Here is a 22058-nt window from a genome sequence, read left to right on the forward strand (position 1 = left end):
ATATAACATGTGTTAACAGGATATCAGACTGTTTAAATAGAAATATAACATGTGTTAACAGGATATCAGACTGTTTAAATATAAATATAACATTTGTTAACATGATATCAGACTGTTTAAATAGAAATATAACATGTGTTAACAGGATATCAGACTGTTTAAATAGAAATATAACATGTGTTAACAGGATATCAGACTGTTTAAATAGAAATATAACATGTGTTAACAGGGTATCAGACTGTTTAAATATAAATATAACATGTGTTAACAGGATATCAGACTGTTTAAATATAAATATAACATGTGTTAACATGATATCAGACTGTTTAAATATAAATATAACATGTGTTAACATGATATCAGACTGTTTAAATAGAAATATAACATGTGTTAACAGGATATCAGACTGTTTAAATAGAAATATAACATGTGTTAACAGGATATCAGACTGTTTAAATATAAATATAACATTTGTTAACATGATATCAGACTGTTTAAATATAAATATATCATGTGTTAACAGGATATCAGACTGTTTAAATAGAAATATAACATGTGTTAACAGGATATCAGACTGTTTAAATAGAAATATAACATGTGTTAACAGGATATCAGACTGTTTAAATATAAATATAACATGTGTTAACAGGATATCAGACTGTTTAAATAGAAATATAACATGTGTTAACAGGATATCAGACTGTTTAAATAGAAATATAACATGTGTTAACAGGATATCAGACTGTTTAAATAGAAATATAACATGTGTTAACAGGATATCAGACTGTTTAAATAGAAATATAACATGTGTTAACAGGAAATCAGACTGTTTAAATATAAATATAACATGTGTTAACAGGATATCAGACTGTTTAAATAGAAATATAACATGTGTTAACAGGAAATCAGACTGTTTAAATAGAAATATAACATGTGTTAATAGGAAATCAGACTGTTTAAATAGAAATATAACACGTGTTAACAGGATATCAGACTGTTTAAATAGAAATATAACACGTGTTAACATGATATCAGACTGTTTAAATAGAAATATAACATGTGTTAACAGGAAATCAGACTGTTTAAATAGAAATATAACATGTGTTAACAGGATATCAGACTGTTTAAATAGAAATATAACATGTGTTAACAGGATATCAGACTGTTTAAATAGAAATATAACACGTGTTAACAGGATATCAGACTGTTTAAATATAAATATAACATGTGTTAACAGGATATCAGACTGTTTAAATATAAATATAACATGTGTTAACAGGATATCAGACTGTTTAAATATAAATATAACATGTGTTAACAGGATATCAGACTGTTTAAATAGAAATATAACATGTGTTAACAGGATATCAGACTGTTTAAATAGAAATATAACATGTGTTAACATGATATCAGACTGTTTAAATAGAAATATAACATGTGTTAACAGGATATCAGACTGTTTAAATATAAATATAACATGTGTTAACAGGAAATCAGACTGTTTAAATATAAATATAACATGTGTTAACAGGATATCAGACTGTTTAAATAGAAATATAACATGTGTTAACAGGAAATCAGACTGTTTAAATAGAAATATAACATGTGTTAATAGGAAATCAGACTGTTTAAATAGAAATATAACATGTGTTAACAGGATATCAGACTGTTTAAATAGAAATATAACACGTGTTAACAGGAAATCAGACTGTTTAAATAGAAATATAACATGTGTTAACAGGAAATCAGACTGTTTAAATAGAAATATAACATGTGTTAACAGGAAATCAAACAGTTTAAATAGAAATATAACACGTGTTAACAGGATATCAGACTGTTTAAATAGAAATATAACATGTGTTAACAGGATATCAGACTGTTTAAATAGAAATATAACATGTGTTAACAGGATATCAGACTGTTTAAATATAAATATAACATGTGTTAACAGGATATCAGACTGTTTAAATATAAATATAACATGTGTTAACAGGATATCAGACTGTTTAAATAGAAATATAACATGTGTTAACAGGATATCAGACTGTTTAAATAGAAATATAACATGTGTTAACATGATATCAGACTGTTTAAATAGAAATATAACATGTGTTAACAGGATATCAGACTGTTTAAATATAAATATAACATGTGTTAACAGGAAATCAGACTGTTTAAATATAAATATAACATGTGTTAACAGGATATCAGACTGTTTAAATAGAAATATAACATGTGTTAACAGGAAATCAGACTGTTTAAATAGAAATATAACATGTGTTAATAGGAAATCAGACTGTTTAAATAGAAATATAACATGTGTTAACAGGATATCAGACTGTTTAAATAGAAATATAACACGTGTTAACAGGAAATCAGACTGTTTAAATAGAAATATAACATGTGTTAACAGGAAATCAGACTGTTTAAATAGAAATATAACATGTGTTAACAGGAAATCAAACAGTTTAAATAGAAATATAACACGTGTTAACAGGATATCAGACTGTTTAAATAGAAATATAACATGTGTTAACAGGATATCAGACTGTTTAAATAGAAATATAACATGTGTTAACAGGATATCAGACTGTTTAAATAGAAATATAACATGTGTTAACAGGATATCAGACTGTTTAAATAGAAATATAACATGTGTTAACAGGATATCAGACTGTTTAAATATAAATATAACATGTGTTAACAGGATATCAGACTGTTTAAATAGAAATATAACATGTGTTAACAGGATATCAGACTGTTTAAATAGAAATATAACATGTGTTAACAGGATATCAGACTGTTTAAATATAAATATAACATGTGTTAACAGGATATCAGACTGTTTAAATATAAATATAACATGTGTTAACAGGATATCAGACTGTTTAAATAGAAATATAACATGTGTTAACAGGATATCAGACTGTTTAAATATAAATATAACATGTGTTAACAGGATATCAGACTGTTTAAATATAAATATAACATGTGTTAACAGGATATCAGACTGTTTAAATAGAAATATAACATGTGTTAACAGGATATCAGACTGTTTAAATATAAATATAACATTTGTTAACAGGATATCAGACTGTTTAAATAGAAATATAACATGTGTTCACAGGACATCAGAATGTTTAAAGATAACATGTGTTAACAGGACATCAGAATGTTTAAAGATAACATGTGATAACAGGACATCAGAATGTTTAAAGATAACATGTGATAACAGGACATCAGAATGTTTAAAGATAACATGTGATAACAGGACATCAGATTGTTTAAAGATAACATGTGATAACAGGACATCAGAATGTTTAAAGATAACATGTGATAACAGGACATCAGAATGTTTAAAGATAACATGTGATAACAGGACATCAGAATGTTTAAAGATAACATGTGATAACAGGACATCAGAATGTTTAAAGATAACATGTGATAACAGGACATCAGAATGTTTAAAGATAACATGTGATAACAGGACATCAGAATGTTTAAAGATAACATGTGATAACAGAGTGTCGCTCCTGAGCTAACGGTTTGAAATAAGAGAACGTTGTGTAAATCTACTAGCAGACCACAGAGTTCCTGCGTCTAGGGTTGCAAAGTTACCGGTAACTTACCAAAGTTATCAGAATCTTCATTCATTTTGGTAATTTAACAGGTTATCTATAGCAATCTATGGTAACTTTGGTAATTTATACTTGAATAACTTAAAAAATATATATATTTAAATATAGTATACATTTTCTAGTAGATAGACCAGATGGTTCAAGAGAAAATAGCTTAAATTAATCAACAATGGCATTATTTTCAAATTATCTCCGCAACTCTTCCAGCTATTGACTTTGTTTAACAACTGTCACCAGATTGGAGCCAAAACACTGACAACAAAGACATATTGACATAGTAAAATTAATAATAAAGGATATTTCATGCTGAAACCCTCATATTAATCACCAATGGTATTCACTAAATTGATGGATTATATTTAGGATAATGTTCTATAGCTTTGTCATTCTATTTTTTTGTTTTGAAATCATTTTGATCATTTTATATAGTTTAAATGTGATAAGGCCAGACAAAGGGACTGAGATAATTACAGATACCTGTGATCATCTGAAGTACCAAAATAGCCACTAGATGTCTTGTGAAAAATTGCATAAGATCCTTGAAAGTTACAACAATTCTGGTAGTTTACTGGTAAACATAGAACGTTTCAACTAATATACCCTTCCTTTACAACTCTATCTGTGTCCCGAATGGCCCCCTATTCCCTTTGTAGTGCACTACTTTGACAGGGGTATGGTCCAAAAGTAGTGCACTATGAAGGGAATAGTGTTCCATTTGGGATGCCGTCCTACAGAGGGAGGATATCTCCTAAAGGGGGGAGGTGGAAGGGGAAAAGGGGAGGAGGAAGGGGAACAGGTGGAAGGGGAGAAGGGCAGGGGGAGTGATGAGGAAGGGGAACAGGTGGAAGGGGAGAAGGGGAGGGGGAGTGATGAGGAAGGGGAACAGGTGGAAGGGGAGAAGGGGAGGGGGAGTGATGAGGAAGGGGAACAGGTGGAAGGGGAGTGAGGAGGAAGGAGAGAAGAGGATGAAGAGGCAATCCAACTCACTTTCTTTGTTGTGCGGACGAGCGCCTGGTGCATATGAGCGCTACTATGATGACCACTACCACGGTAACGGCTCCCACGGAGACCACGATGATGACCAGGAGGTTGCTGTTCTTCTGGGGCGTCACACTGCCGTGAGGAGGACGCATCTGACCAATGTCTGAAATACAACAGGGACAGGAAATAGGAACATCTGACCAATGTCTGAATTACAACAGGGACAGGAAATAGGAACATCTGACCAATGTCTGAAATACAACAGGGACAGGAAATAGAAACATCTGACCAATGTCTGAAATACAACAGGGACAGGAAATAGGAACATCTGACCAATGTCTGAATTACAACAGGGACAGGAAATAGGAACATCTGACCAATGTCTGGAATTACAACAGGGACAGGAAATAGGAACTTCAAATGAGCGTAAAACATTTTATATTCTAATGACAACATTTAATTAATGCAAATTACACATAAGTCATTAATTTCATATGCTGCTCACATAGTATCCCTTCAAATTAGGTACAGAGCTTATGAATGCACAGCTGGGGAATTATATGATCCTTAACTTGATGCTTGAAAAGACTGTCCAACGAGTTTCCAATACAACCCACTGGAGAAATGGATATTTCCTTCCTCAATTCCTTTCTACATCTCTCGTTCTCTAAATACACGTTGGCCCTGGGATGAAAGGCTGGAAAGCTCTGTTTCTCCGGTCCTGAGCTTTGAACAGCTGACGAGCCCCAAGGAACACTACATTATGATCAAGGATCAACCTAATAGGTTACAACCACTCTGTTCTCTATGCCAAAACTATTTCCACTCATTCACAACAATGCCCCCCCCCCCCCCCCCCCCCTTGTCTCTCTAGAGAGAAACATACTTCAACATAGCTATTGTACATAGTTAAAGTGGCAATCTGGGATTACTTGTTTGGTACATCAATTTTTGGGATTTTTAAAGTAATGACTGATGGAAAGTGTTGGGGCGACTCCTTTGTCGTTGTTTAAATCCCAGATTCCCCCTTTAAGTGTGTTCCTCTACAGAGAGAGAGAGAGAGAGAGGATGCAATGTGAACGGCTTGACAATAGTTAATGAATGAGACCTGCACCCTGTAGCCCGTGTCTGTGGAAGAGGGTATGCTAATGCTATTGCTAATAGTATAATGAACTCTGTGGCAAAGATGCTAATGTTAAAGCTAATGCTAAAATCTGTCGATGTATCCTTGAGCAAGGTGCTTAAACTTAATTTGCTCCAGGGGTGCTGTTCTACTATGGCTGACCTTGTAAAACAACACATTCCCCTGCACCTATCTGGTGTTTGTGACAATAAAACATGCACAGTATATATATATATATATTTATTTTGGTATTATTGTACAAAGCTAGTACAATGGTTTAATGTACTCTGTGGAAGATGCTATTGTTCATGCTAACGCTAATGGTATTATGCTAATGTTGATGTGATTGCTAATAGTATATACTAATGTTAATGATCATGCTAATAATAATATGCTAATGGTATATGCTAACGGTCGGTGCAGTATCGTTGTCAGAGCAGACGAGGCCCTCTCTGCTTCCCCGGGTCGGTGCAGTATCGTTGTCAGAGCAGACGAGGCCCTCTCTGCTTCCCCGATCGGTGCAGTATCGTTGTCAGAGCAGACGAGGCCCTCTCTGCTTCCCCGATCGGTACAGTATCGTTGTCAGAGCAGACGAGGCCCTCTCTGCTTCCCCGGTCGGTACAGTATCGTTGTCAGAGCAGACGAGGCCCTCTCTGCTTCCCCGGTCGGTGCAGTATCGTTGTCAGAGCAGACGAGGCCCTCCCTGTTCCCCGGTCAGTACAGTGTGTGTGCGTGTCCTGTGTGTGTGCGTGTGTGTGTGTGTGTGTGTGTGTGGGTTCCTTTCAGCTCCAAACGGCCTGAGGAAAATACCAAGCGCAACGCAACTAGACAAATTGAGAGAGTTTTGTGATGTGCTTGTGTGTGTATATTGTGATGTGTGTATATTGTGATGTGTGTGTATTGTGATGTGTGTATATTGTGATGTGTGTATATTGTGATGTGTGTATATTGTGATGTGTGTATATTGTGATGTGTGTATATTGTGATGTGTGTATATTGTGATGTGTGTATATTGTGATGTGTGTATATTGTGATGTGTGTATATTGTGATGTGTGTATATTGTGATGTGTGTATATTGTGATGTGTGTATATTGTGATGTGTGTATATTGTGATGTGTGTATATTGTGATGTGTTTGTATTGTGATGTGTGTATATTGTGATGTGTTTGTATTGTGATGTGTGTATATTGTGATGTGTTTGTATTGTGATGTGTGTATATTGTGATGTGTGTATATTGTGATGTGTGTATATTGTGATGTGTGTATATTGTGATGTGTGTATATTGTGATGTGTGTATATTGTGATGTGTGTATATTGTGATGTGTGTATATTGTGATGTGTGTATATTGTGATGTGTGTATATTGTGATGTGTGTATATTGTGATGTGTGTATATTGTGATGTGTTTGTATTGTGATGTGTGTATATTGTGATGTGTTTGTATTGTGATGTGTGTATATTGTGATGTGTGTATATTGTGATGTGTGTATATTGTGATGTGTGTATATTGTGATGTGTTTGTATTGTGATGTGTGTATATTGTGATGTGTGTGTATTGTGATGTGTGTATATTGTGATGTGTGTGTATTGTGATGTGTGTGTTGTGCTTCCTCTGAGTGTTGTGTTTTCTCTCCTCATGTTCAGGGGGAAAGTTTATAGGATTGATTCACTGTGGTGCTTCCACGCCACACACACACACACACACACACACACACACACACACACACACACACACACACACACACACACACACACACACGCACGGCTACTCCACCGCTACTCCACCGCTACTCCACCGCTACTCCACGGCTACTCCGCCGCTACTCCGCCGCTACTCCGCCGCTACTCCGCGGCTACTCCGCGGCTACTCCACGGCTACTCCACGGCTACTCCACGGCTACTCCGCCGCTACTCCGCCGCTACTCCGCCGCTACTCCGCCGCTACTCCGCCGCTACTCCACCGCTACTCCACCGCTACTCCACGGCTACTCCGCCGCTACTCCGCCGCTACTCCGCCGCTACTCCGCGGCTACTCCGCGGCTACTCCGCGGCTACTCCACGGCTACTCCACGGCTACTCCACGGCTACTCCGTCGCTACTCCGTCGCTACTCCGCCGCTACTCCGCCGCTACTCCGCCGCTACTCCACGGCTACTCCACGGCTACTCCACGGCTACTCCGCCGCTACTCCGCCGCTACTCCACGGCTACTCCACGGCTACTCCACGGCTACTCCACGGCTACTCCACGGCTACTCCACGGCTACTCCACCGCTACTCCACCGCTACTCCACGGCTACTCCACGGCTACTCCACGGCTACTCCACCGCTACTCCACCGCTACTCCCCCGCTACTCCACCGCTACTCCCCCGCTACTCCCCCGCTACTCCACGGCTACTCCGCCGCTACTCCGCCGCTACTCCGCCGCTACTCCGCCGCTACTCCACGGCTACTCCACGGCTACTCCACGGCTACTCCACCGCTACTCCGCCGCTACTCCACGGCTACTCCACGGCTACTCCACGGCTACTCCACGGCTACTCCACCGCTACTCCACCGCTACTCCACGGCTACTCCACGGCTACTCCACGGCTACTCCACGGCTACTCCACCGCTACTCCCCCGCTACTCCACCGCTACTCCCCCGCTACTCCACCGCTACTCCACGGCTACTCCGCCGCTACTCCGCCGCTACTCCGCCGCTACTCCACGGCTACTCCACGGCTACTCCACGGCTACTCCACCGCTACTCCACCGCTACTCCACGGCTACTCCACCGCTACTCCACGGCTACTCCACGGCTACTCCACCGCTACTCCCCCGCTACTCCACCGCTACTCCACCGCTACTCCCTCCAAGGTCACAGTAATGGGTGATGGAGAGTGTCATCAATTCAACCTGCCTTCTCTGCTCCCTTTTCACCGCCCGCCGTCTCAAAGAAATGACACGTCTACTGACACTTTTAACTCTATATGAACTCCCTTACCAAGCTTTTATACAGCAGCCAACTCACCTCCTCTGGGTGGAGGCTGTGTCCCAAAATGACACCCTATTCCCTATATAGTGCACTACTTTAGACCAGAGCCCTATGGAACCCTATTCCCTATATAGTGCACTACTTTAGACCAGAACTCTATGGAATCCCACCATTTTCAGATGAAAAGACACCCAGACTCACGTATCGTTCTGGGTTTGGATAATAAACGTAGATAGAATCTAGAATGTTCTTATAAACTATTCTAGGAGTTGGATTGTTTTATAAAACTAGCTAACGATTCAAAACTAAAACACAACTAGGCAAAAAACAAAACATAATATCTGGATTAAACACTTCTTCTTAGTTTGGGGCAGGCAGTAGGATTGGGGCAGGCAGTAGGATTGGGGCAGGCAGTAGGATTGGGGCAGGCAGTAGGATTGGGGCAGGCAGTAGGATTGGGGCAGGCAGTAGGATTGGGGCAGGCAGTAGGATTGGGGCAGGCAGTAGGATTGGGGCAGGCAGTAGGATTGGGGCAGGCAGTAGGATTGGGGCAGGCAGTAGGATTGGGGCAGGCAGTAGGATTGGGGCAGGCAGTAGGATTGGGGCAGGCAGTAGGATTGGGGCAGGCAGTAGGATTGGGGCAGGCAGTAGGATTGGGGCAGGCAGTAGGATTGGGGCAGGCAGTAGGATTGGGGCAGGCAGTAGGATTGGGGCAGGCAGTAGGATTGGGGCAGGCAGTAGGATTGGGGCAGGCAGTAGGATTGGGGCAGGCAGTAGGATTGGGGCAGGCAGTAGGATTGGGGCAGGCAGTAGGATTGGGGCAGGCAGTAGGATTGGGGCAGGCAGTAGGATTGGGGCAGGCAGTAGGATTGGGGCAGGCAGTAGGATTGGGGCAGGCAGTAGGATTGGGGCAGGCAGTAGGATTGGGGCAGGCAGTAGGATTGGGGCAGGCAGTAGGATTGGGGCAGGCAGTAGGATTGGGGCAGGCAGTAGGATTGGGGCAGGCAGTAGGATTGGGGCAGGCAGTAGGATTGGGGCAGGCAGTAGGATTGGGGCAGGCAGTAGGATTGGGGCAGGCAGTAGGATTGGGGCAGGCAGTAGGATTGGGGCAGGCAGTAGGATTGGGGCAGGCAGTAGGATTGGGGCAGGCAGTAGGATTGGGGCAGGCAGTAGGATTGGGGCAGGCAGTAGGATTGGGGCAGGCAGTAGGATTGGGGCAGGCAGTAGGATTGGGGCAGGCAGTAGGATTGGGGCAGGCAGTAGGATTGGGGCAGGCAGTAGGATTGGGGCAGGCAGTAGGATTGGGGCAGGCAGTAGGATTGGGGCAGGCAGTAGGATTGGGGCAGGCAGTAGGATTGGGGCAGGCAGTAGGATTGGGGCAGGCAGTAGGATTGGGGCAGGCAGTAGGATTGGGGCAGGCAGTAGGATTGGGGCAGGCAGTAGGATTGGGGCAGGCAGTAGGATTGGGGCAGGCAGTAGGATTGGGGCAGGCAGTAGGATTGGGGCAGGCAGTAGGATTGGGGCAGGCAGTAGGATTGGGGCAGGCAGTAGGATTGGGGCAGGCAGTAGGATTGGGGCAGGCAGTAGGATTGGGGCAGGCAGTAGGATTGGGGCAGGCAGTAGGATTGGGGCAGGCAGTAGGATTGGGGCAGGCAGTAGGATTGGGGCAGGCAGTAGGATTGGGGCAGGCAGTAGGATTGGGGCAGGCAGTAGGATTGGGGCAGGCAGTAGGATTGGGGCAGGCAGTAGGATTGGGGCAGGCAGTAGGATTGGGGCAGGCAGTAGGATTGGGGCAGGCAGTAGGATTGGGGCAGGCAGTAGGATTGGGGCAGGCAGTAGGATTGGGGCAGGCAGTAGGATTGGGGCAGGCAGTAGGATTGGGGCAGGCAGTAGGATTGGGGCAGGCAGTAGGATTGGGGCAGGCAGTAGGATTGGGGCAGGCAGTAGGATTGGGGCAGGCAGTAGGATTGGGGCAGGCAGTAGGATTGGGGCAGGCAGTAGGATTGGGGCAGGCAGTAGGATTGGGGCAGGCAGTAGGATTGGGGCAGGCAGTAGGATTGGGGCAGGCAGTAGGATTGGGGCAGGCAGTAGGATTGGGGCAGGCAGTAGGATTGGGGCAGGCAGTAGGATTGGGGCAGGCAGTAGGATTGGGGCAGGCAGTAGGATTGGGGCAGGCAGTAGGATTGGGGCAGGCAGTAGGATTGGGGCAGGCAGTAGGATTGGGGCAGGCAGTAGGATTGGGGCAGGCAGTAGGATTGGGGCAGGCAGTAGGATTGGGGCAGGCAGTAGGATTGGGGCAGGCAGTAGGATTGGGGCAGGCAGTAGGATTGGGGCAGGCAGTAGGATTGGGGCAGGCAGTAGGATTGGGGCAGGCAGTAGGATTGGGGCAGGCAGTAGGATTGGGGCAGGCAGTAGGATTGGGGCAGGCAGTAGGATTGGGGCAGGCAGTAGGATTGGGGCAGGCAGTAGGATTGGGGCAGGCAGTAGGATTGGGGCAGGCAGTAGGATTGGGGCAGGCAGTAGGATTGGGGCAGGCAGTAGGATTGGGGCAGGCAGTAGGATTGGGGCAGGCAGTAGGATTGGGGCAGGCAGTAGGATTGCGGCAGGCAGTAGGATTGTCCTATAACTACGGTGTATTCAGCCCCTATGACTTTTTCCACATTTTGTTACATCACAACCTCATTCTAAAATGGATGAAATAGTCCCCACCCCCCTTAAATCTGCACACAATACACCATAATGACAAAGCAAAAAACAGGTTATTAGACAATTTTGCAAATGTATACAAAAAAAAAAAAATGAAATATCACATTTACATAAGTATTCAGATCCTTTACTCAGTACTTTGTTGATGCACCTTTGCTATCGATTACAGTCTTGAGTCTTCTTGGGTATGACGCTACAAGCTTGGCAAACCTGTATTTGGGGAGTTTCTCCCATTCTTCTCTGCAGATCCTCTCAAGCTCTGTCAGGTTGGATGGGGAGCGTCGCTGCACAGCTATTTTCAGGTCTCTCCAGAGATATTAGTTCGGGTTCAAGTCCGGGCTCTGACTGGGCCACTCAAGGACATTCAGAGACTTGTCCTGAAGCCACTCCTGCATTGTCTTGGCTGTGTGCTTAGAGTCGTTGTCCTGTTGGAAGGTGAACCTTCGCCCCAGTCTGAGCGCTCTGGAGCAGGTTTTCATCAAGGATCTCTGTAATTTGCTCCGTTCATCTTTCCCTCGATCCTGACTAGTCCTCCAGTCCCTGCCGTTAATAAATATCCCCACAGCATGATGATGCCACCACCACGCTTCACCGTAGGGATGGTGCCAGCTTTCCTCCAGACGTGACACTTGGTATTCAGGCCAAAGAGTTTAATCTTGGTTTCATCAGACCAAAGAATCTTGTTTCTCATGGTCTAAGAGTCCTTTAGGTGCCTTTTGGCAAACTCCAAGTTTTCACTTTGTGATTATGGGGTATTGTGTGTAGATTGATGAGATTTTTTTTAAAATGTAATCATTTTTTAGAATAAGGCTGTAATGTAACAAAATGTGAAAAAAGTCAAGGGGTCGGAATATTTTCAGAATGAACTGAACTAGTGATTGTATGAAAAAAGTATGAAAATGTATATACTAAATGTATATACTAAATGTATATACTAAATGTATATACTCACTACTGTAAGTCGCTCTTGAGAAGAGCTTCTGCTACATTATCAGATGTAAAATGTAACTATAACTAGTGTTTGTCCTATAACTATAACTAGTGATTGTCCTATAACTATAACTAGTGTTTGTCCTGTAATTATAACTAGTGATTGTCCTATAATTATAACTAGTGATTGTCCTATAACAATAACTAGTGTTTGTCCTATAACTATAACTAGTGATTGTCCTATAACTATAACTAGTGTTTGTCCTATAATTATAACTAGTGATTGTCCTATAACTGTAACTAGTGATTGTCCTATAACTGTAACTAGTGATTGTCCTATAACTATAACTAGTGATTGTCCTATAATTATAACTAGTGATTGTCCTATAATTATAACTAGTGATTGTCCTATAACTGTAACTAGTGATTGTCCTATAACTATAACTAGTGATTGTCCTATAATTATAACTAGTGATTGTCCTATAACTGTAACTAGTGATTGTCCTATAACTATAACTAGTGATTGTCCTATAACAATAACTAGTGACTGTCCTATAACAATAACTAGTGATTGTCCTATAACTATAACTAGTGATTGTCATATAACAATAACTAGTGATTGTCCTATAACTATAACTAGTGATTGTCCTATAACTATAACTAGTGATTGTCCTATAACTATAACTAGTGTTTGTCCTATAATTATAACTAGTGATTGTCCTATAACTATAACTAGTGATTGTCCTATAACTATAACTAGTGATTGTCCTATAACTATAACTAGTGATTGTCCTATAACTATAATTAGTGATTGTCCTATAACTATAACTAGTGATTGTCCTATAACTATAACTAGTGATTGTCCTATAACTATAACTAGTGATTGTCCTATAACTATAACTAGTGATTGTCCTATAACAATAACTAGTGTTTGTCCTATAACTATAACTAGTGATTGTCCTATAACTAGTGATTGTCCTATAACTATAACTAGTGATTGTCCTATAACTATAACTAGTGACTGTCCTATAACAATAACTAGTGTTTGTCCTATAACTATAACTAGTGTTTGTCCTGTAACTATAACTAGTGATTGTCCTATAACTATAACTAGTGATTGTCCTATAACTATAACTAGTGATTGTCCTATAACTATAACTAGTGATTGTCATATAACAATAACTAGTTATTGTCCTATAACAATAACTAGTGTTTGTCCTATAACTATAACTAGTGTTTGTCCTGTAACTATAACTAGTGATTGTCCTATAACTATAACTAGTGATTGTCCTATAACTATAACTAGTGATTGTCCTATAACTATAACTAGTGATTGTCATATAACAATAACTAGTGTTTGTCCTATAACTATAACTAGTGATTGTCCTATAACTATAACTAGTGACTGTCCTATAACAATAACTAGTGTTTGTCCTATAACTATAACTAGTGTTTGTCCTGTAACTATAACTAGTGATTGTCCTATAACTATAACTAGTGATTGTCCTATAACTATAACTAGTGATTGTCCTATAACTATAACTAGTGATTGTCATATAACAATAACTAGTGTTTGTCCTATAACTATAACTAGTGTTTGTCCTATAACTATAACTAGTGATTGTCCTATAACTATAACTAGTGATTGTCCTATAACTATAACTAGTGTTTGTCCTATAACTATAACTAGTGTTTGTCCTATAACAATAACTAGTGTTTGTCCTATAACTAGTGATTGTTCTATAACAATAACTAGTGTTTGTCCTATAACTATAACTAGTGATTGTCCTATAACTATAACTAGTGTTTGTCCTGTAATTATAACTAGTGATTGTCCTATAATTATAACTAGTGTTTGTCCTATAACTATAACTAGTGATTGTCCTATAACTATAACTAGTGGTTGTCCTATAACTATAACTAGTGTTTGTCCTATAACTATAACTAGTGATTGTCCTATAACTATAACTAGTGTTTGTCCTGTAATTATAACTAGTGATTGTCCTATAATTATAACTAGTGATTGTCCTATAACTATAACTAGTGATTGTCCTATAATTATAACTAGTGATTGTCCTATAACTATAACTAGTGATTGTCCTATAACAATAACTAGTGATTGTCCTATAACTATAACTAGTGTTTGTCCTATAACAATAACTAGTGTTTGTCCTATAACTATAATTAGTGATTGTCCTATAACAATAACTAGTGATTGTCCTATAACTATAGCTAGTGTTTGTCCTATAACAATAACTAGTGTTTGTCCTATAACTATAATTAGTGATTGTCCTATAACTATAACTAGTGTTTGTCCTATAATTATAACTAGTGATTGTCCTATAATTATAACTAGTGATTGTCCTATAACTATAACTAGTGATTGTCCTATAACTATAACTAGTGATTGTCCTATAATTATAACTAGTGATTGTCCTATAACTATAACTAGTGATTGTCCTATAACTATAACTAGTGGTTGTCCTATAACTATAACTAGTGATTGTCCTATAACAATAACTAGTGATTGTCATACAACTAGTGTTTGTCCTATAACTATAACTAGTGATTGTCATACAACTAGTGTTTGTCCTATAACTATAACTAGTGTTTGTCCTATAACTAGTGATTGTCATATAACAATAACTAGTGTTTGTCCTATAACTATAACTAGTGATTGTCCTATAACTATAACTAGTGATTGTCCTATAACTATAACTAGTGTTTGTCCTGTAATTATAACTAGTGATTGTCCTATAATTATAACTAGTGATTGTCCTATAACTATAACTAGTGATTGTCCTATAATTATAACTAGTGTTTGTCCTATAACTATAACTAGTGTTTGTCCTATAACTATAACTAGTGATTGTCCTATAACTATAACTAGTGTTTGTCCTGTAATTATAACTAGTGATTGTCCTATAATTATAACTAGTGATTGTCCTATAACTATAACTAGTGATTGTCCTATAATTATAACTAGTGATTGTCCTATAACTATAACTAGTGATTGTCCTATAACAATAACTAGTGATTGTCCTATAACTATAACTAGTGTTTGTCCTATAACAATAACTAGTGTTTGTCCTATAACTATAATTAGTGATTGTCCTATAACTATAACTAGTGTTTGTCCTATAATTATAACTAGTGATTGTCCTATAATTATAACTAGTGATTGTCCTATAACTATAACTAGTGATTGTCCTATAATTATAACTAGTGATTGTCCTATAACTATAACTAGTGATTGTCCTATAATTATAACTAGTGATTGTCCTATAACTATAACTAGTGATTGTCCTATAACTATAACTAGTGGTTGTCCTATAACTATAACTAGTGATTGTCCTATAACAATAACTAGTGATTGTCATACAACTAGTGTTTGTCCTATAACTATAACTAGTGATTGTCATACAACTAGTGTTTGTCCTATAACTATAACTAGTGTTTGTCCTATAACTATAACTAGTGATTGTCATATAACAATAACTAGTGTTTGTCCTATAACTATAACGAGTGATTGTCCTATAACTATAACTAGTGATTGTCCTATAACTATAACTAGTGTTTGTCCTGTAATTATAACTAGTGATTGTCCTATAACTATAACTAGTGATTGTCCTATAATTATAACTAGTGATTGTTCTATAACTGTAACTAGTGATTGTCCTATAACTATAACTAGTGATTGTCCTATAACTATAACTAGTGATTGTTCTATAACTATAACTAGTGTTTGTCCTATAACTATAACTAGTGATTGTCCTATAACTATAACTAGTGATTGTCCTGTAATTATAACTAGTGGTTGTCCTATAACTATAACTAGTGTCCTACCTTGTCCTACTAACTATAATATCTGGGGCCCCATCCTTGACTATGCATCAAGTGTTCTGACCTCAGTCAGGATCAAAACTCTCATTTATACCTAACATTTATACCTTCTAGAACATCTGAGGACATTCTAAGAATGTTTAGTAGAACCAAAGAGAACACAGACAGACAAATAAAACGACTCTCTGTCCCACAACACCTGACCAGTCCCGGCTGTGGTCTCAGCCCGTCTCAGGGGTTAGCATAAAGTGGTAACTATCCTTGACATCCAGCTGGCACACTTACTGCACACACCTACGGCACAGTTGGAAGAGGGTGGCTCTGTCCCAAAATGGCACCCTATTTGACAGTATACTGTATGTGCAGACTGGATGGTCAAAAGCAACAGGGTACTATTCTCACACTGCTCGTGTCCCTGGAGAACAAAGGTATTACACGGAGGTCCGTGCTCCGTCAGTGAACTCTGACCTCTACCATGCTGGAAGGCGACAGGCAGGATGGCTCGACCATCTGCTCCAATCAGAAGAACAGACAGAAGCCACACGGCTACTTCCTAAATCATCCCAGCAGGCATTGCGGCGGGTCAGTGAGCACGCTGTCATTCCAGCGAGTCGCACCGGATCTAGGAGATGTTCTCCCAACACTCTCAGATTACAGCGTGTGGTGGTGTAGTGTGGTGGTGTAGTGTGGTGGTGTAGTGTGGTGGTGTAGAGTGGTGGTGGTTTAGTGGTGGTGGTGTAGTGGTGGTGTAGTGTGGTGGTGTAGTGGTGTAGTGTGGTGGTGTAGTGTGGTGGTGGTGTAGTGTGGTGGTGGTGTAGTGTGGTGGTGGTGTGTGGTGGTGGTGTAGGGGTGGTGGTGTAGTGGTGGTGGTGTAGTGGTGGTGTAGTGTGGTGGTGGTGTAGTGTGGTGGTGGTGTAGTGTGGTGGTGTAGTGTGCTGGTGGTGTAGTGTGGTGGTGTAGTGTGGTGGTGTAGTGTGGTGGTGTAGTGTGGTGGTGTAGTGTGGTGGTGGTGTAGTGGTGTAGTGTGGTGGTGTAGTGTGGTGGTGTAGTGTGGTGGTGTAGTGTGGTGGTGTAGTGTGGTGGTGTAGTGTGGTGGTGTAGTGGTGGTGGTGTAGTGTGGTGGTGTAGTGGTGGTGGTGTAGTGTGGTGGTGTAGTGTGGTGGTGTAGTGTGGTGGTGTAGTGGTGGTGGTGTAGTGTGGTGGTGTAGTGTGGTGGTGTAGTGTGGTGGTGTAGTGTGGTGGTGTAGTGGTGGTGGTGTAGTGTGGTGGTGTAGTGGTGGTGGTGTAGTGTGGTGGTGTAGTGTGGTGGTGTAGTGGTGGTGGTGTAGTGGTGGTGGTGTAGTGTGGTGGTGTAGTGTGGTGGTGTAGTGTGGTGGTGGTGTAGTGTGGTGGTGTAGTGGTGGTGTAGTGTGGTGGTGGTGTAGTGTGGCGGTGGTGTAGTGTGGTGGTGTAGTGTGTTGGTGTAGTGTGGTGGTGTAGTGTGGTGGTGGTGTAGTGTGGTGGTGTAGTGTGGTGGTGTAGTGTGGTGGTGTAGTGTGGTGGTGTAGTGTGGTGGTGTAGAGTGGTGGTGGTTTAGTGGTGGTGGTGTAGTGGTGGTGTAGTGTGGTGGTGTAGTGGTGTAGTGGTGTAGTGTGGTGGTGGTGTAGTGTGGTGGTGGTGTAGTGTGGTGGTGGTGTGTGGTGGTGGTGTAGGGGTGGTGGTGTAGTGGTGGTGGTGTAGTGGTGGTGTAGTGTGGTGGTGGTGTAGTGTGGTGGTGGTGTAGTGTGGTGGTGTAGTGTGCTGGTGGTGTAGTGTGGTGGTGTAGTGTGGTGGTGTAGTGTGGTGGTGTAGTGTGGTGGTGTAGTGTGGTGGTGGTGTAGTGGTGTAGTGTGGTGGTGTAGTGTGGTGGTGTAGTGTGGTGGTGTAGTGTGGTGGTGTAGTGTGGTGGTGTAGTGGTGGTGGTGTAGTGTGGTGGTGTAGTGGTGGTGGTGTAGTGTGGTGGTGTAGTGTGGTGGTGTAGTGTGGTGGTGTAGTGGTGGTGGTGTAGTGTGGTGGTGTAGTGTGGTGGTGTAGTGTGGTGGTGTAGTGTGGTGGTGTAGTGGTGGTGGTGTAGTGTGGTGGTGTAGTGGTGGTGGTGTAGTGTGGTGGTGTAGTGTGGTGGTGTAGTGGTGGTGGTGTAGTGGTGGTGGTGTAGTGTGGTGGTGTAGTGTGGTGGTGTAGTGTGGTGGTGGTGTAGTGTGGTGGTGTAGTGGTGGTGTAGTGTGGTGGTGGTGTAGTGTGGCGGTGGTGTAGTGTGGTGGTGTAGTGTGTTGGTGTAGTGTGGTGGTGTAGTGTGGTGGTGTAGTGTGGTGGTGTAGTGTGGTGGTGTAGTGTGGTGGTGGTGTAGTGTGGCGGTGGTGTAGTGTGGTGGTGTAGTGTGTTGGTGTAGTGTGGTGGTGTAGTGTGGTGGTGTAGTGTGGTGGTGTAGTGTGGTGGTGGTGTAGTGTGGTGGTGTAGTGTGGTGGTGGTGTAGCATGGTGGTGTAGTGTGGTGGTGTAGTGGTGGTGGTGTAGTGTGGTGGTGGTGTAGTGTGGTGGTGTAGTGTGGTGGTGGTGTAGTGTGGTGGTGTAGTGTGGTGGTGTAGTGTGGTGGTGGTGTAGTGTGGTGGTGTAGTGTGGTGGTGGTGTAGTGTGGTGGTGTAGTGTGGTGGTGGTGTAGTGTGGTGGTGTAGTGTGGTGGTGTAGTGTGGTGTGGTGGTGGTGTAGTGTGGTGGTGGTGTAGTGTGGTGGTGGTGTAGTGTGGTGGTGTAGTGTGGTGGTGGTGTAGTGTGGTGGTGTAGTGTGGTGGTGGTGTAGTGTGGTGGTGTAGTGTGGTGGTGTAGTGTGGTGGTGGTGTAGTGTGGTGGTGGTGTAGTGTGGTGGTGTAGTGTGGTGGTGTAGTGTGGTGGTGTAGTGTGGTGGTGGTGTAGTGTGGTGGTGGTGTAGTGTGGTGGTGGTGTAGTGTGGTGGTGGTGTAGTGTGGTGGTGGTGTAGTGTGGTGGTGGTGTAGTGTGGTGGTGGTGTAGTGTGGTGGTGGTGTAGTGTGGTGGTGTAGTGTGGTGGTGGTGTAGTGTGGTGGTGTAGTGTGGTGGTGGTGTAGTGTGGTGGTGTAGTGTGGTGGTGGTGTAGTGTGGTGGTGTAGTGTGGTGGTGGTGTAGTGGTGGTGGTGTAGTGGTGGTGTAGTGTGGTGGTGGTGTAGTGGTGGTGGTGTAGTGGTGGTGTAGTGTGGTGGTGGTGTAGTGTGGTGGTGTAGTGTGGTGGTGGTGTAGTGTGGTGGTGGTGTAGTGTGGTGGTGTAGTGTGGTGGTGGTGTAGTGTGGTGGTGTAGTGTGGTGGTGTAGTGTGGTGGTGTAGTGTGGTGGTGTAGTGTGGTGGTGTAGTGTGGCGGTGGTGTAGTGTGGTGGTGGTGAAGTGTGGTGGTGTAGTGTGGTGGTGTAGTGTGGTGGTGTAGTGTGGTGGTGTAGTGTGGCGGTGGTGTAGTGTGGTGGTGGTGTAGTGTAGTGGTGGTGTAGTGTGGTGGTGTAGTGTGGTGGTGTAGTGTGGTAGTGTGGTGGTGGTGTAGTGTGGTGGTGTAGTGTGGTGGTGTAGTGTGGTGGTGGTGTAGTGTGGTGGTGTAGTGTGGTGGTGTAGTGTGGTGGTGTAGTGTGGTGGTGTAGTGTGGTGGTGGTGTAGTGTGGTGGTGTAGTGTGGTGGTGTAGTGTGGTGGTGTAGTGTGGTGGTGTAGTGTGGTGGTGGTGTAGTGTGATGGTGTAGTGTGGTGGTGTAGTGTGGTGGTGTAGTGTGGTGGTGTAGTGTGATGGTGTAGTGGTGGTGGTGTAGTGTGGTGGTGTAGTGGTGGTGGTGTAGTGTGGTGGTGGTGTAGTGTGGTGGTGTAGTGTGGTGGTGTAGTGGTGGTGTAGTGTGGTGGTGTAGTGTGGTGGTGGTGTAGTGTGGTGGTGTAGTGTGGTGGTGGTGTAGTGGTGGTGGTGTAGTGGTGGTGTAGTGTGGTGGTGGTGTAGTGGTGGTGGTGTAGTGGTGGTGTAGTGTGGTGGTGGTGTAGTGTGGTGGTGTAGTGTGGTGGTGGTGTAGTGTGGTGGTGTAGTGTGGTGGTGGTGTAGTGTGGTGGTGTAGTGGTGGTGTAGTGTGGTGGTGGTGTAGTGGTGGTGTAGTGTGGTGGTGGTGTAGTGTGGTGGTGTAGTGTGGTGGTGTAGTGTGGTGGTGGTGTAGTGTGGTGGTGTAGTGTGGTGGTGGTGTAGTGTGGTGGTGTAGTGTGGTGGTGTAGTGTGGCGGTGGTGTAGTGTGGTGGTGGTGTAGTGTAGTGGTGGTGTAGTGTGGTGGTGTAGTGTGGTGGTGTAGTGTGGTGGTGTAGTGTGGTGGTGTAGTGTGGTGGTGTAGTGTGGCGGTGGTGTAGTGTGGTGGTGGTGTAGTGTAGTGGTGGTGTAGTGTGGTGGTGTAGTGTGGTGGTGTAGTGTGGTGGTGGTGTAGTGTGGTGGTGTAGTGTGGTGGTGTAGTGTGGTGGTGTAGTGTGGTGGTGTAGTGTGGTGGTGGTGTAGTGTGGTGGTGTAGTGTGGTGGTGTAGTGTGGTGGTGTAGTGTGGTGGTGTAGTGTGGTGGTGTAGTGTGGTGGTGTAGTGTGGTGGTGGTGTAGTGTGATGGTGTAGTGTGGTGGTGTAGTGTGGTGGTGTAGTGTGGTGGTGTAGTGTGATGGTGTAGTGGTGGTGGTGTAGTGTGGTGGTGTAGTGGTGGTGGTGTAGTGTGGTGGTGTAGTGGTGGTGTAGTGGTGGTGGTGTAGTGTGGTGGTGTAGTGTGGTGGTGTAGTGTGGTGGTGGTGTAGTGTGGTGGTGTAGTGTGGTGGTGTAGTGTGGTGGTGTAGTGTGGTGGTGGTGTAGTGTGATGGTGTAGTGTGGTGGTGTAGTGTGGTGGTGTAGTGTGATGGTGTAGTGGTGGTGTAGTGTGGTGGTGTAGTGGTGGTGGTGTAGTGTGGTGGTGTAGTGGTGGTGTAGTGTGGTGGTGTAGTGTGGTGGTGTAGTGTGGTGGTGTAGTGGTGGTGGTGTAGTGGTGGTGGTGTAGTGTGGTGGTGTAGTGGTGGTGGTGTAGTGTGGTGGTGTAGTGGTGGTGGTGTAGTGTGTTGGTGTAGTGGTGGTGTAGTGTGGTGGTGGTGTAGTGTGGCGGTGGTGTAGTGTGGTGGTGTAGTGTGTTGGTGTAGTATGGTGGTGTAGTGTGGTGGTGTAGTGTGGTGGTGTAGTGTGGTGGTGTAGTGTGGCGGTGGTGTAGTGTGGTGGTGTAGGGGTGGTGGTGTAGTGTGGTGGTGGTGTAGTGTGGTGGTGTAGTGTGGTGGTGTAGTGTGGTGGTGTAGTGTGGTGGTGTAGTGTGGCGGTGGTGTAGTGTGTTGGTGTAGTGTGTTGGTGTAGTATGGTGGTGTAGTGTGGTGGTGTAGTATGGTGGTGTAGTGTGGTGGTGTAGTGTGTTGGTGTAGTATGGTGGTGTAGTGTGGTGGTGTAGTGTGGTGGTGTAGTGTGGCGGTGGTGTAGTGTGTTGGTGTAGTGTGTTGGTGTAGTATGGTGGTGTAGTGTGGTGGTGTAGTGTGGTGGTGTAGTGTGGTGGTGTAGTGTGGTGGTGGTGTAGCATGGTGGTGTAGTGTGGTGGTGTAGTGGTGGTGGTGTAGTGTGGTGGTGGTGTAGTGTGGTGGTGTAGTGTGGTGGTGTAGTGTGGTGGTGGTGTAGTGTGGTGGTGTAGTGTGGTGGTGTAGTGTGGTGGTGGTGTAGTGTGGTGGTGTAGTGTGGTGGTGTAGTGTGGTGGTGGTGTAGTGTGGTGGTGTAGTGTGGTGGTGGTGTAGTGTGGTGGTGGTGTAGTGGTGGTGGTGTAGTGGTGGTGTAGTGTGGTGGTGG

General features: G+C 43.3%; 1 protein-coding gene across 1 annotated transcript in view; it reads right to left on the bottom strand.

Moving 5' to 3' along the window:
• LOC139539417 (netrin receptor DCC-like) overlaps positions 1 to 22058 on the bottom strand; it is a 622169-nt gene that overhangs the window by 54967 nt on the left and 545144 nt on the right. Inside the window, exon 23 of the mRNA XM_071342360.1 lies at positions 4626 to 4782. Coding sequence (XP_071198461.1) covers positions 4626 to 4782 — 157 coding nt within the window. The remainder of the gene's footprint in view (positions 1 to 4625; positions 4783 to 22058) is intronic.

Source organism: Salvelinus alpinus, chromosome 1 (assembly GCF_045679555.1).
Source record: "Salvelinus alpinus chromosome 1, SLU_Salpinus.1, whole genome shotgun sequence".
NCBI classification, from domain to species: Eukaryota; Metazoa; Chordata; class Actinopteri; order Salmoniformes; family Salmonidae; genus Salvelinus; species Salvelinus alpinus.